The 16,131-nt window shown below is 47.9% G+C and overlaps 1 protein-coding gene across 2 annotated transcripts; it reads left to right on the forward strand.

Moving 5' to 3' along the window:
* Positions 1–261: 261 nt before the first annotated feature.
* On the forward strand, positions 262–5,912 carry NUDT2 (nudix hydrolase 2). Of its 2 annotated transcripts, none has more exons than XM_083354916.1 (3): positions 262–368; positions 3,711–3,905; positions 5,311–5,912. In XM_083354916.1, the coding sequence occupies exons 2-3, from the start codon at positions 3,770–3,772 to the stop codon at positions 5,622–5,624; spliced, it is 450 nt and encodes a 149-aa protein (XP_083211042.1). In that variant the 5' UTR covers positions 262–368; positions 3,711–3,769; the 3' UTR covers positions 5,625–5,912. The 2 variants fall into 2 exon arrangements, with proteins under 2 accessions (XP_083211042.1, XP_083211043.1); XM_083354917.1 differs by lacking the exon at positions 262–368 and adding an exon at positions 1,069–1,099.
* The last annotated feature ends 10,219 nt before the right edge of the window (positions 5,913–16,131 follow it).

A 16,131-nucleotide genomic window follows, 5' to 3' on the forward strand; every position in this document is an offset into this window, starting at 1 on the left:
ATCATAATTCCATTCTCCAAATCGGCCACGCCTTCTATCATTGTCTCTCGCTGATTGGGTGGAGTCGACTAAAAAGGTATACCGTAAGAAGCAGGAAACATCGGTTTGTACTATCAGCGATAGCTGATTATGATTGGGTGAGAAGATGACCTCATTGAGATTGACAGGTATGAAAGCCAATAGAAAAAAAGGCTCAGTACTGCCGGGTTGTGTCTTGCCCAATCCGAAACCTCCGAACTGCTGAACTTCAACTCCCACAAATTGACATCCCGCATAATCCTAGGCCCACAGGACCGTGGGATTATGGGAGTTGAAGTCCAGCTTTCCGGAATCTTCATGCTTTTTTTTTAGCAGAGTTGCTTGGACAGGTATGCCGGGTTGCTGCCTCGGGTGGTTCTCAATGGGGTCCGCCGGGCTCGCAGGAGTGTCTGGTTGTGCGTTGTTGTGTTGTGTTGTTCGGTTGAGCTCCCAATAAATTGTGCATCTTTTAGTGCAGCTGATTGCAATCACGTGCAGTTACTACTATTGATATTAAATATTAACATTAATATTAAAATATTATTAGTTGCTATTTGCTGTTAGAATTGCAGCAAAGGAAGGGTTGCAAGGGGGAGGTGGCTCACAGCTTAACCTATAAAGGCTCCCAGAACCCCAGATCACAAAACTGAATTGGGAGGGAAGGTCTTGCATCGACTCTAACACAGCCCTTGTGGTATAGTAGTTTTACGTATGGCATAAGTAGATCCAGGTTCAAGACCACCTCCAACTATGGCCCTCAATGAGTGACTGTGGGCCATCATACACTTGTGAAAAGGACCTATAGAAGCGACCATTCGTAGCTCAGAGTTCAAGTATGGAGGGTGTTGTTTATTGATTGTTGGTCTAGTATTAGATAGGTAGGTAGGTAGATGATAGATAGATAGATAGATAGATAGATAGATAGATAGATAGATAGATGATATAGATAGGTAGATAGATAATGATAGATAGATAAATAGATAGATAATCAATAGAAGCAAATATATATATAGCTCAGGGTTGAACTGTGTAAAGATAATCCTTGACTTAACAACCACAATTGACCCCCAAATTTCAGTTGGTAAGTGAAACATTTGTTAAGTGTGTTTGCACCATTTTATGACCTTTCTTGCTATGGTTGTTAATGAATCACTGATAGGGCTCGCAACTTGGGGGTCCTTCTAGATTCACAGCTCTCTTTGGAAGAGCATATTGGAGCTGTGACTAGGGGGGCCTTTGCCCAGGTTCGCCTGGTGCGCCAGTTGCGACCCTATCTAGGCCTAGGATTATGCCTTGCGTACAGTCACTCATGCGCTCGTGACTTCTCGTCTAGACTACTGTAATGCTCTCTACATGGGGCTGCCCTTGAGGTCCACCCGGAGACTTCAACTGGTGCACAATGTAGCCGCGCGAGTTGTCTTGGGGGTTTCCCAATACTCCCATGTTACACCTTTGCGCCGCAAGCTGCATTGGCTACCGGTTGCTCTCCGGGTGAGGTTCAAGGTGTTAGTGATGACTTACAAAGCCCTTCATGGCATGTGTCCGGATTACCTACGGCAACACCTGTGGCCGGCGTCAACTTCCCTCCGTCCAGTGCGCTCCCACAGAGAGGGCCTCCTCAGGGTGCCTCCGATCAAGGAATGCCGATTGGTGGCCCCCAGGGGGAGAGCCTTCTCTGTGGGCGTGCCAGACCTATGGAACCGCTTACCGGTCGAGCTCCGGATGGCCCCCAACCTTCGCTCCTTCCGGCGCGATCTCAAAATCTTCTTTTTTGAACAAGCTGGCCTGGTCTGACGGGATGGGGTTGGGTTTTTTATAATTAGTTTTAATTTTTAATATGTATTAATTACGGGCATAGTTGTTTAATCACTTTTTAATTTTTGTATCCTGTTTTTTATTATGTATTGCCCTGTTCACCGCCCTGAGTCCTTCGGGAGAAGGGCGGTATACAAATTAAATTATTAAATTAAATTAAATTAAATTAAAGCTAGCTTCTTCATTGACTTTGATTGTCAGAAGGTCACAAAAGGGGATCATGTGATCCCGGGACACTGCAACCGTCATAAATATGAGTTAATTGCCAAGTGCCTAAATTTTGATCACATGAACACGGGGATGCTACAATGGCCGTAAGTGTGAAAACTGGTCATAAGTCACTTTTTTTTGCTGCTGTTGTAAAACTATATAACCAGTTTTCACAATTATGACCATTGTAGCATCCCCATGGTCATGTGATCAAAATTTTGAACGGTCACTAAGTGAATTGTTGTAAGTCGAGGATTACCTCTATTCCTTGGTGATCTCTGAACTTGGTTGTTTTCTTGCAGACATTTCATTATTCAACTAGGTAACTTCAGGGCTAGAAGGCAGTGAGGCAATGAGGAGGAGGAGGACTGTCTAGTCCTTGGTGCTCTCTGAACTTGATGGTTTTCTTGCAGACATTTCATTACCCAAGTGGGTAACATCATCAGTGCTAGGACTTGTGAAAAGTGTTTAGTGAATGATGCTATTTCTTGCACATAGGCTGTGAGATGGCCTGCCCCTATCACAGATCTTGCCATCTGCTAACACTGTTCCTTTGTGAATAGAATAGAATAGAATAGAATAGAATAGAATAGAATAGAATAGAATAGAATAGAATAGAATAGAATAGAATAGAATAGAATAGAATAGAATAGAATAGAATAGAATAGAATAGAATGGAATATATGGAACAGAACGGAACAGAAAGAAAATATGGAATGGAATAGGAATGGAATGGAATGGAACAGAATAGAAAAGAAAAAATGGAATAGAATAGAACAGAACAGAATAGAAGCTGGAAGGGACCTTGGAGGTTTTCTAGTCCAGCCCTCTGCTCAAGAAGGAGAACCTGTGCCATTTCAGATAAGTGACTGTCTAGTCTCTTCTTAAAAATTCCGGTGATGGAGCATCCATGATTTCTGAAGGCAACTTCTGTTCCGCTGGTTAATTGTCCTCACTGTTAGGAGGTTTCTCCTTAATTTCAGGTAGCTTCTCTCTTTGATTAGTTTCCATCCATTGCTTCTTGACCTGCCTTCAGGGGCTTTGGAGAATAGCTTGACTCCCTCTTCTTTGTGGCAGCCCCTGAAATACTGGAATACTGCTATCATGTCACCCCTATTTCTTCAGACTAGCTTCACAGGTCTGCAACCCGCGGCTCCGGAGCCGCATGCGGCTCTTTCAGCCGTCTCCTGTGGCTCCCAGTCCTCTGCCATCTGCAGTCCAAAAAAAAAGTGGGACTAAAAAAGTTCAACCAATCAATTCAAATATGCAGGGTAGGTGCCTATCTCGCCTTGGCTCCACTCTTCAGTCAAACCCTGTTGTCCACATGAGCGCATGTACGCACATGCGCACACATTTTTTGCAGCTCCCAGTTTTTCCTTTTGTGAGGGAACCGTTTCCGAGTGGCTCTTTCACTGTTTCAGGTTGCTGACCCCTGGACTAGCTAGCCAAACCCAAGTCCTGCAGCCGTTCTTCATATGTTTTAGTCTCCAGGCCTATTATCATCTTAGTTGCTCTTCTCTGTACTTTTTCCAAAGTCTCAACATCTTTTTTGTAATGTGGTATCCAAAATTGGTTGCAGTATTCCAGGTGTGGTCTTCTTAGGATTTATAAAGTGGTACTAATACTTTGTGTGATTTTGATTCTGTGCCTCTATTTATGCAACACAGGATTGCATTAACTTTTTTGGCTGCTGCTGCACGCTGCTGGTCTTTTGGGCAAGACCATCATGAGTTTAAGAGCCTGTGGCTTGATTATCTTCAGGAGGATGCCAAAGGCGTGTGCTACTGCTGCAACTGACAGCAACGTTGAGTACCTCCTTCTGCAAACCTCATATGGGACCCATCACTGGACACCCCCTAAAGGTGTGTTGTTCACCCTGTTGTCTGAAATAGCCCTACAATTTCTTCTGGAGATGGAGCCAGTGATATGTTCTTGGCTGGAGATCAACCAATAAAGAAAGCCTGCTGGCTGGGGAGTTCTGGTTAGGACGCTGAGCTTGTCAATCAGAAGGTCGGCAGTTTGGCGGGTTGAATCCCGAGTGCCGTGTAGCAGAGTGAGCGCCTGTTACTCGTCCCAGCTTCTGCCAACCTAGCAGTTCGAAAGCACATAGAAAAATAGGGACCACTACAGTGGGAAGGTAACAGCGTTCCGTGCGCCTTTGGCCTCTAGTCATGCCGGCCACATGACCACGGAGACGTCCTCGGACAAGTGCTGGCTCTTCGGCTTTGAAACGGAGATGAGCACCGGCCCCTAGAGTTGGAAACGACTAGCACGCATGTGCGGGGGAACCTTTACCTTTAACTTTATCTTAAAGTCGCCCAGGTTGAAAAACACTGAGCTACATTTCTGGCATCAGCTCTGGATCCACTCAACTCTCTGGAACTTTAATCATTTATTAGATTTTCTTTCCCCTTTACTATATATTTTATAGGTAGCTCAAGGGGTCAAACATACCTAAAGCTCCTTCCTCTCCTGCTTACCCTACAGCAGGGGTCAAACCTGGTGTTGTGACTCAGGGCCAGCCTGTGGGTCCGACAGCCGGGTCCGATGTATCGGAGGACTCAGATGTGGGGGAGGAGGGAAACGAACCGGCTGATGATGATTTGGAGACTTTGCAGAGTCCTCAGCCGGGAACCTCTTCTCAGCTGTGTGAGCCCGAGAGTGCGGAGGATGATGACCCACAGCTGGCCCTGTTCAAGGACGCCCGACGCAGGAGGCAGACGAGCAGGGACAAACAAAGAAAGGCTATGGGACTCCTCGGGAGGAGGCACAGGGAGACCACGCCCTGAGCTCTCTATAAAAGAAGTGTTTGGGGAGGGGCTGGTTGCTGAAAGCAACTTTTCCGTTTGAGAAGTCAAGCTCTTGTATTCTTGTAACAGTGTAATTAAAACTTGGCAGAAGCCTTTTGGTCTTGGACGCTTTCCAGACTCTTCTTTTGATTAGGGGTGCGAGAAGAGGGCTGGTTCAGAACACCTGGCCCTTTTATGACTCGTGGACTTCATCTCCCAGAATTCCTCAGCCAGGCACGCTGAGGAACTGGCCACAGGTCACTCAGCTGGCTATCAAAGCTAAGGCAGGACTAGAACTCACCGGCTCCTGGTGATTGGCCCAAAGCCACCTAGCATATCAAGAAAGCATGCGGGCTGGAGAACTCTGGGAGTTGAAGTCCACCCATCTTGCCATATTTGGACAACACTGCTCTAGAATCTCAGAGGGTTGGGAGGGGCTGCCCTGTTTTGAAACCCCTGCTTTGTCTTCTCTCATTAGGCCATGTGGACCCAGGGGAAGATGACCTGCACACAGCCCTGCGAGAGACTCAGGAAGAGGCTGGCCTGGCCTCCACCCAGTTCAGCATCCTGGAAGGTTTTAAGAAGGAACTGAATTACGTGGTCAGAGGCAAACCCAAAACGGTGATCTACTGGCTGGCTGAGTTGAAGGACCGGGACACGGAGATCAAGCTTTCTTCAGAGCATCAAGCCTTTCGCTGGCTGACCCTTAGTGAGGCCTGCAGACTTGCAGAATATGAGGACATGCAAGGCACCCTCAGAGAGGTTGATCGTTTTCTCTCTTCCAAAGAATAAAGGCTGGCCTGGGATGCAGGAACGTTTTAGCAGATGTTGCACCGCTGGTTTTTTTTTTTTTTACTCTTGTAGCAATGTTTCTCAACTTTGGTCACGTTGAGGTGGGTGGACTTCAACTCCCAGAATTCTGAGCTGGCTTGTCTTCTTGCAGACGTTTCATTACTACCCAACTAGGTAACCTCATCCGTGCTAGTGAGGTCGGAGTTTCCTCCCAGTTTATACAGGGCAAGCTACTGTTCATAAAACAGGAGCAAAATCCCCACAGTTAATATCACTGATGATGTTACCTGATTGGGTAATGAAATATCTGCAAGAAAACAAGCTCAGAGAGTACCAGGACCCCTCAGTTTCCTCCTACTCCTATTCCTACTCCTACTCCTACTCCTACTCCCTGCAAGCCACACTCTCTTCTAGCACTAATGATGTTACCTAGCTTGGTCATGAAATGTCTGCAAGAAAGCAATCAGGCTCAAGAAAGCACCGAGGACCAATCCTACAGTCCTCCTCTCCACAAACCCCAGCCCTTTCTAGCACTGATGAGGTTACATAGTTGGGTCATGAAACCTCTGCAAGAAAAAAAACCAGGCTCTGAGCGCACCAAGAAACCCCCCCCCCCACATACACACACATTCTGGGACTTAGTGCATACTTCCGGAGGGTGCCATGTTGAGGAAGGCTAACGCAGAAACAGTCTTTCTGGATTCATCCCAAAAGCCCATACAGATCAAGTTGGATCTTTGTTCTCTCCCTTTGATAGGTCTTCGTTAGTTGGGCCCTAAGCAGAAGCTCACTCAAAGGGCATGAGCCTAATGAGAAAAACTCCAAGCTTAGATGGAGTTAATCACAGGAGATTCCACACCCATCTGTGTTTCTGAGACTCCTTAGCCTGGGAAGACTTTTGGGATGAATCCAGCAAGACTAATCTACTGGAGGCTCGATTTATGGAAAGAGTCAAATCTGCAGGACTATAATAGCATAATAGTAATAATAAAGTTGGAGGGGACCTTGGAGGTCATCTAGTCCAACCCCCTGCTCAGGCAGGAGACCCCATACCATTTCAGACAAATGGCTGCCCAGTCTCTTCTTAAAAACTTCCAGTGTTGGAGCGTTCACCGCTTCTGAAGGCAGGTTGTTCCACTGGTTAATTGTTCTCACTGTCAGGAAGTTCCTCCTTAGTTCCAGGTTGCTTCTCTCTCTGATCAGTTTCCATCCGTTGCTTCTTCTCCTGCCTTCAATTCTGTGATAGGGTGTCTCCTTTTGAGAAATTGGACTTGTCTTTAAACAGGCTTTTTATTTTATTCTGACACAGATTTAAAACAAAGCATCCTGTCAATCAACACTTTACAACAGAAAACCAAAAAGAAAAAGGGAAAAGTTTTGTTTTATACAGGAAGTCGTCGACTTATGACCACAACTGAGCGCCACATTTCTGTTGTTGAGTGAGACATTTCTGAAGTGAATTTTGTCCCATTTTACGACCTTTCTTGCCATAGTTGTTAAGTGAACCGCTGCAGTTGTTAACTTAAGTCACCCAGTTGTTAAGCAAGTCTGGCTTCCCCATTGCCTTTGCTGGTCAGGAGGTCGCAAAAGGGGATCACATGACCTTGGGACACAGCAATGGATATATGTATGAACCAGTTGCCAAGCATCTGAATTTTGATCACTTGATCCTGGGGATGCTACAAAAATCGTAACTCTGAAAAATGGCCTTAAGTCACTTTTTTCTGCACTGTTGTAATTTTGGTCACTAAATGAGCTGTTGTAAGTCGAGGACTACCTATACACAGTTCTGGAACTTGGTCTAAACCAGGGGTAGGCAACCTTGGCTCTTTTATGACTCGTGGACTTCAACTCCCAGAATTCCTGAGCCAGCATAAAAGACCCAAGGTTACCTACCTCTGGTCTAAAACACTATGGTGTTTCTCAACCTTGACTACTTTAAGGTCGGGACTTCAACTCCCAGAATTCCCCAGTGTGGCTGGCTGGGGAATTCTGGGAGTTGAAGTCCACACACCTTAAATTTGGCAAGGATGAAAAATACTGCTGACTTATACTTTAAACTTGGGATAAAGAAAGCCCATCATTGTTAGTTACCTCAGTAGCTATGCTTGAAGAAATAAAGCACATTTAGTCCTAGGATAGGTTTTTGAAGCTCCTTCAAGCCTAAAGTCTCCAAGCTCTGAACAATTATTGTGGGTTCAGGTATGCTGAGTATAGACTAGGGCAGGGGTAGGCAACCTTGGCTCTTTTATGACTCGTGGACTTCAACTCCCAGAATTCCTGAGCCAGCCATGCTGAGGGGAAAGGGAGAGGTTTCCAAGCTGAGCCATGGTGGCTCAGGAATTCTGGGAGTTGAAGTCCACGAGTCATAAAAGAGCCAAGGTTGCCTACTCCGGGACTAGGGGGTAGGCAACCTCGGCTCTTTTATGACTCGTTGACTTCAACTCCCAGAATTCCTGAACCAGCATGGGGGAACTATGGCCCCTTCATGACTGGTGGACTTCAACTCCCAGAATTCCTGAGCCTGCATGGCTCAGCTTGGAAACCTCTCCCTTTCCCCTCAGCATGGCTGGCTCAGGAATTCTGGGAGTTGAAGTCCACGAGTCATAAAAGAGCCAAGGCTGCCTATCCCTCGACTAGGCAAATTACTAATTTTTCTCTGCATTCATACAATCACACACTGAGGGCAATGCCATATCACAACGGCTAGCATGACCTTACTTCTTAATAAATGTGGTTGCCAGTATCTTAACAGGAAGTGGATATCCATCCAACAAGCAAGTTAAATATCTCTCTGCCAATAAAAGCTAACCTCTTCAAGTTATGCCTGGGGACTCCGTAGCTTGTCCAAATAGTTTCCTTGTCAATAGTGCGGAAGATGCTGGACCTCGTTCTCTGAAATGCTTTTGCAATATCCTAATCTAGTCCTGAGCATAACAGAATAACAGAGCTGGAAGGGGCCTTGGAGGTCTTCTAGTCCAACCCCTGCTCAAGCAGGGGACCCTATATCATCTCAGACAAATGGCTGTCCGGTCTCTTCTTAAAAACCTCCAGTGTTGGAGCACCCACAACTTCTGGAGGCAGGTTGTTCCACTAATTAATTGTTCTCACTGTCAACAAATTTCTCCTTAGCTCCAGGCTGCTTCTCTCCTTGATTAGTTTCCATCTGTTGCTTCTTGTCCTGCCTTCAGGTGCTTTGGAGAATAGGTTGACCCCCTCTTCTTTGAAGGGATGGCTATACTTAGAATCACAGGGCTGGAAAGGGACCTTGAAGGTCTTTTGGTCCAACCTCCAGCTCAGGCAAGAAACACTATACCATTTCAGACAAAGGGTTGTCCAATCTCTTCTTAAAAATCTGCAGGGAACGAAGCACCCACAAATTCTCAAAGCAAGCTGTTCTACTGTTTAATTGTCCTCACTGTCTGGAAATTTCTCCTTAATTCCAGGTTGCTTTTCTCCTTGATTAGTTTCCATCAGTTATTCCTTGTCTGGCCTTCAGGTGCTTTGGAGAATAGCTTGACTCCCTCTTCTTTGTGATCACCTCTCATATATTGGAAGACTGCTATCATGTGTCCTCCCCCCTCGTCCTCCTTTTCATTAAACTAAGGTAAAGGTAAAGGTTACCCCGCACATGCATACTAGTCGTTTCCAACTCATCTCATCTCCGTTTCAAAGCCGAAAAGCCAGCGCTTGTCCGAGGACGTCTCCGTGGTCATGTGGCCGGCATGACTAGATGCCAAAGGCGCACGGAACACTGTTACCTTCCCACCGGAGTGGTCCCTATTTTTCTACTTGCATTTTTACGTGCTTTCGAACTGCTAGGTTGGCAGAAGCTGGGACGAGTAACAGGCGCTCACTCTGTTACGCGGCACTCGGGATTCGACCTGCCAAACTGCCGACCTTCTGATCGACAAGCTCAGCGTCCTAACCCACTGAGCCACCGCGTCCCTTCATTAAACTAGACACATCCAATTCCAGCAACCGCTCTTTATATGTTGTCATGGTTCCGATTAATGAGACAGTTCAAACATTGACATATGTTTTAGAAGTCCTAATGGTGTCTCATTCAAGAATTATACCCAAGTCTGCCCTTGTTTGGTCAACATATAGTAGCTACAATGCACGTGTGAAGGCCATTTCATCTTCCTTGCTTTTTTTTTGATGAAAGTCTACATCAGGGGTCTTCAAACTTGCCCCTTTTATGACTTGTGGACTTCCAACTCCGAGAATTTACAGCATTAACCTTGTGAACTCTCAAGCTTCCTCCTTCCATTATATATTTAAGATGGACGGTATTTAATTTTTGTTTTAATTCCATTTATATCCCGCCCTTCTCCGAAGACTCAGGGCGGCTTACAAGCTTACAAGTATTTAATATTTATTTGTTATGTATATGTAGGGGTGTGGGTCTATCCATATGTGTATAAAGTATGGTTAGGTATGTGTCATGTATGTGTTCCACTTTGAGAGCGGGCAACTAAATTTCATTTTTTAGGTGTGCCGTTGTGCCCACAGTAAAAAAAATGACAAAGTTTATCTTATCTTCCTCAGCTAGGCATGCTGGCTGAGGAATTCTAGGAGTTGAAGTCCACAAGTCATAAAAGGGCCAAGTTTGAAGACCCACCCCCCTGGTCTACATCATAATCCCCAGGAGAAAAGCTATATAAATGCGAGCAAAAGTGCTCTGCTAGGAAAAACAGGATTTCAAGAGATTCCGTCAGGAGAAGATGGAGCAGGTCAGCTAGTATGAATGGTCAAAGAGCGAGGTGGTGGTCCCATCTTTCCATTCGATCAAGATCTCACCATGCTTGAGCGAAGGAGAAGGTGAGGAAGGGTTGATGTGCATCTTGGAGGTGGGGCTGACCATTCCTGGTGAAGGTTGGTGTTCCTCATAGCTCATCTGCCGGCTTTTCAAAGCTAACAGCTTCTTCTTCCTGCAGCCGCCAAAGCAGACCCCCTTGAGTCACCCAGAGTGAGGTTATGGTGGCCATATAAACGTCCCGTAAATAAAGGATAAGAATTCCTCCCAACTCCACATGGCCCTAGCCTAGCACTTACTTTTTGGATTGGATATTGAATGTCAGGATGATTATCCCCAGGATGAAGGCCAGAGGACACAGGACAAGCAGGGTTGTTCTCCAGCTGAGACCTACAGAGGGGAAGAAGATCACAAGCACCTTCTCACCAAGAGTTGCAGAGTTGGAAGTCTTCTAGTCCATCCCCCTGCTCAACTAGGAGACCTTATACCATTTCAGAGGAATGCCTGTCCTATCTCCTCTTAAAACCCTCCAGTGATGGAGCACCCACAACATCTGGAAGCAAGATGTTCCACTGATTAATTGTTCTCATTGTTGGGAAGTTTCTCCCCTGCTCAAGCAGATAATGGAATCTGTGGATAACCTTTGGGGGAAACAGAGTGGTTATCTAAGCAACAATCAGAGAATAGCAGGACAACAGAACAACAGAATTGGAAGGTACCCTAGAGGTTTTCTAGTCCAACCCCCTGCTCAAGCAGGAAGCCATTCCACTGATTGTTTTCCCTGCCAAAAAAATTCTCCTTAGTTCTAGGTTGCTTCTGTCCTTAATTAGTTTCCATCCATTGCTTCTTGTTCTGCATGAAGGTCCTTTGGAGAATAGCTTGACTCCCTCTTCTTTGTAGCAGCCCCACAAATATTGGAACATTACTCCTAAAGCAAAAAGGGTTTGGCTTAAGATACATTTATGCTTAGAGACGATGATCAAAAAACAAATAGAATTTAAACCAGAATTGTTTCTCTTAGGAACGATAGACCCTAACTATGATAAGGAGAGCAGATACCTAATGTTACATGTATTGACAGCAGCGAGAATTATGTATGCCCAATATTGGAAAAATGAAAAGTCACCGACTGAAGAAGTATTAATAAAGAAAATATTGGATTGTGCAGAAATGGATAGATTAACCTTAGAGATTAAAGAGAAAGAGCATTCAGTTTATTACAGAACTTCGAATACATTTTATCAATGGCTAGATAAACGAGTTAGAGAGAAAGGAATGCGATATGCAACTTTGAATTTATTTGACTAAGAATGTTATCATACATTGAAAATTTAGTATTGTTTTTGATAATTTATGATATCTATCAGTATTACTGTTAGCCTCTATCTATCTATCTATCTATCTATCTATCTATCTATCTATCTATCTATCTATCTATCTATCTATCTATCTATCTATCTATCTATCTACCCAGACAACATGCTGTTTGCCAAATATTGAATGTTATTGGGGGAAAACCCAACCCTTATTCTTAACCTTTACTCTAGGTAAAGGTAAAGGTTCCCCCGCACATGTGTGCTAGTCGTTTCAAAGCCGAGAAGAGCCAGCGCTTGTCCGAGGACGTCTCCGTGGTCATGTGGCCGGCATGACTAGATGCCAAAGGCGCACGGAACGCTGTTACCTTCCCACCGTGGTGGTCCCTATTTTTCTACTTGCATTTTTATGTGCTTTCGAACTGCTAGGTTGGCAGAAGCTGGGATGAGTAACAGGCGCTCACTCTTTTACGCGGCACTCGGGATTCGACCTGCCAAACTGCCGACCTTCTGATCGACAAGCTCAGCATTCTAACCCACTGAGCCACTGTGTCCCTAACCCTATCCCAAATCCCCATTTCCCTATCTTTCCTTTTAACCCTATAAAAACTAATAGTTTTAGTTTTAGTTTTAGTTTTATTAAATTTTTATACCGCCCTTCTCCCTAGGGACTCAGGGCGGTGAACAGGGCATATGATAAAAATACAAAACTACAAAAGTTAAAATAGAATTAAATTAATGCCCACGATAAAACAATAAAAGATAGCAAAATTTAAAACCCAAATTAACTCCCCATCAGGCCAGGCCAGCTTGTTCAAATAGGTGGGTCTTTAACCCGCGCCGGAAGGAGCGGAGATCCGGTGCCATCCGGAGCTCCACCGGCAGCTGATTCCACAAAGCCGGGGCGCCCACAGAGAAGGCCCTCCCCCTGGGGGCCACCAGCCGGCATTCTCTGACCGGAGGCACCCTGAGGAGGCCCTCTCTGTGGGAACGCACTGGGCGGAGGGGAGTTGACGCCGGCAGCAGGTGATCCCCGAGGTATTCCGGACCCATGCCATGTAAGGACTTAAAAACCATCACTAAGACCTTGAACCTCACCCGGAAGACAACTGGTAACCAATGCAGCTCACGGAGCAAAGGTGTAACATGGGAGTACCGGGAAACTCCCAAGACAACTCTCGCGGCCGCATTCTGTACCAGTTGGAGCCTCCGAGTGGTCTTCAAGGGAAGCCCCATGTAGAGACAGTAGTCAAGGCGAGAGGTCACGAGCGCATGAGTGACCGTACACAGGGCATCCCGGTCCAGATAGGGCCGCAACTGGCGCACCAGGCGAACCTGGGCGAAAGCCCCCCTAGTCACAGCTGCTACATGTTCTTCCAAGGTAAGTCGTGAATCTAGGAGGACTCCCAAGTTGCGAGCCCTATCCACGGGGGGTAACAGCTCACCCCCCATAGAAAGAGATGGAACATTTTGAATGTCCCGGGATGCCGGAATGCACAGCCACTCAGTCTTGTCAGGGTTGAGTTGAAGTCTGTTCCTCCCCATCCAGACCCGAACCGCCTCCAGGCAACGGGACATCACAGCGAGGGCATTACTGGGGTGGTTTGGGGTCGAAAAGAAAAGTTGGGTATCATCAGCATATTGATGATACCCAACTCCAAAACCACGAATGATCTCACCCAGCGGTTTCATGTAGATGTTGAACAGGAGAGGCGAGAGAACCGACCCCTGAGGAACTCCACAAACGAGAGACCTAGGGGCCGATCTCTGCCCCCCTGCCAACACCGACTGCGAGCGTCCCAGGAGATAGGAGGAGAACCACCGAAGAACCGTGCCTCCCACTCCCAATCCCCTGAGACGCCGCAGCAAGATACCATGGTCGATGGTATCGAAAGCCGCTGAGAGGTCTAATAGGACTAGGACAGAGGAACATCCCCTATCCCGAGCCCTCCAGAGATCATTCACCAGCGCGACCAATGCCGTCTCTGTGCTGTACCCGGGCCTGAAACCCGATTGGTACGGATCCAGATAATCCGCTTCATCCAGGACCAGAGGGAGCTGATGCGCCACCACACTCTCAACAACCTTCGCAAGAAAGCAAAGGTTGGAGACTGGACGAAAGTTGTTCAACACAGCTGGGTCCAAGGCAGGCTTCTTGAGGAGGGGTCTCACCACCGCCTCCTTCAAGACGGAGGGGAAATTACCCTCACTCAAGGAAGCAGATATCACCGCCTGGAACCAGCCTCGTGTCCTCTCCCTAGCTGCATAAACCAGCCAGGAAGGGCACGGGTCCAATAAACATGTGGTGGAGCTCAGCCTCCCCATAATCCTGTCCACTTCATCAGGGGTCACAGAATCAAACTCCTCCCAGATAACATTGACAAGACCGCCCGTGTCCTGATCGCCAGACTCTGCCCAGCTGGAGTCCAAACCGGTCCGAATCCGAGCGATTTTATCCGACAGATGCTGACCAAACTCCTCGGCACGACCCTGTAAGGGATCCCCCCTCACCTCCTGATTAAGAAGTGAGCGAGTCACCCTAAACAGGGCGGCCGGGCGATTATCTGCGGACGCGATGAGGGTGGAGAAGTAATTACACCTCGCCACCCTCATCGCAGCGAGATAAGACCTAATATAGGTTCTTAACCGCAACCGGTCGGATTCGGATCAGCTGGACCTCCAGCAGCTCTCTAGGCCCCGTTTCCGACGCTTCATCTCCCGGAGCTCCGCGGAGAACCATGGAGCTCGTTGGGATCTGCACCGGGTCAGGGGCCGCAAGGGTACAACTCGGTCCAGTGCCTCAGTGGCTGCCCTTTCCCAGGCTTCCACTAAGGCATCCGCCGAGTTGTGAGCGACGGAGGCAGGTGGGGATCCCAGCGCCGCCTGGAACCCATCAGGGTCCATTAAGCGCCTGGGACGGTACCATCTAATTGGTTCCGTATCCCCACGGCGGGGGGTGGTAAAACGGAAGACCAGCCGCAGGAGGTGATGATCGGTCCATGACAGGGGCATGATAAATGGAGAGCCCCCACCAAGATCATCCAACCATCGTCCAGATAAAAAAACTAGGTCCAGGGTGTGGCCTCCCTCATGAGTTGGTTCAGAAATTACCTGCGTCAGGTCCATGGCCGTCATGGAAGCCATGAACTCCCGAGCCAACTCAGATGACCCTCCCAGGGATGGTAGATTGAAGTCACCCAAAACTAAAAGTTTGGGGAACTCAATCACCAAACCGGAGAGGACATCGAGTAGCTCAGGCAGGGCTGCCGCTGTGTGACTAGGCGAAACGTACACCAGCAGCAAGCCCAACTGCGCCCCCGAACCAAACCTCAAAAAGAGAGACTCACACCCGACTATCTGAGGAACGGTGGTCTCCCGCGGACATAAGGTCTCCCTGATAACTACCGCCACTCCCCCGCCCCTACCGTGAGCCCGGGGCCGGTGTAACGCTCGGAAACCTGGTGGGCAAAGATCAACCAAAGGGACCCCACCCTCTGGGCCCAACCAGGTTTCGGTAATACAAGCCAGGTCCGCATGCTCACCCTCCACCAAATCCCGCACAAGGGGAGCCTTATTAACCACGGACCTGGCATTCAGGTACACCAGCCGGAGCTCAGGAGGCTGCGCATCCTCGCTCCCGGCACCTCGGGGAAGAAACAGAGGGTCGGAGCGCCTCACCGCTTGTAAACAGCGGGGACGGCCCTCCCGGTAACGATACGGCCCTCTGTCCATACGCCTGCTGCCATACCCCAATGTCGTGGGAATCGGTAATCCCACGACCCGCTCCTGAGCCCCCGATGTAACCACACCCCGCTCCCCCCGAACGCAGTCAGACCCAGGCCTGGCCTGTACCGTGGTTGTATGGCCACCCCCCATAGTCAAACAACCATTACCCCCCGCCCCTCTCCCTAACCCCCTAAAAAATTTAACTAAAAAATTAACCAGGGGCCTCCTATTAAATTTGGATCGAGAGCCCCTGACCTTACCCGGCCATCTCTCAGGGTCCCAATAATTGGGCCCTTCATTGAGACTGGGAGTGGCAAAAAAGGCGGGACGCACCCAGGAGAGGGGGGCACCCCTGAGGGCGAGCAAGTCCGTGCTGGAGTATCTGTACATAAGTCCAACAAGTCCAGATAAGGCAGTCCCATAATAGAAAAGTCCAGTAGGAGGTTCTACAGGAAGGGAGTGAAACATTCGGGCCATCGACCAACCTACTGCCACCCGGTTGGATGCTCCCGGGGGCAGACCCCAACCCGTCCTCCCACGACAGGTCGAGAGTCTGAGCCAGGGGGATGGTCCAGAATGTACACCCTGGGGGGGCATAACCCATAGAGCTCCCACCTCTATGGGTGTACCGATGTGAAAGCAAGCCGCTCTCCCACTGCGGCTTGCACCCAGGTCCGTCCCAGTCCAAAGGGGAATAGAGAGGCAGATG

Source organism: Vipera ursinii (assembly GCF_947247035.1).
Source record: "Vipera ursinii genome assembly, chromosome: 2".
NCBI lineage: Eukaryota > Metazoa > Chordata > Lepidosauria > Squamata > Viperidae > Vipera > Vipera ursinii.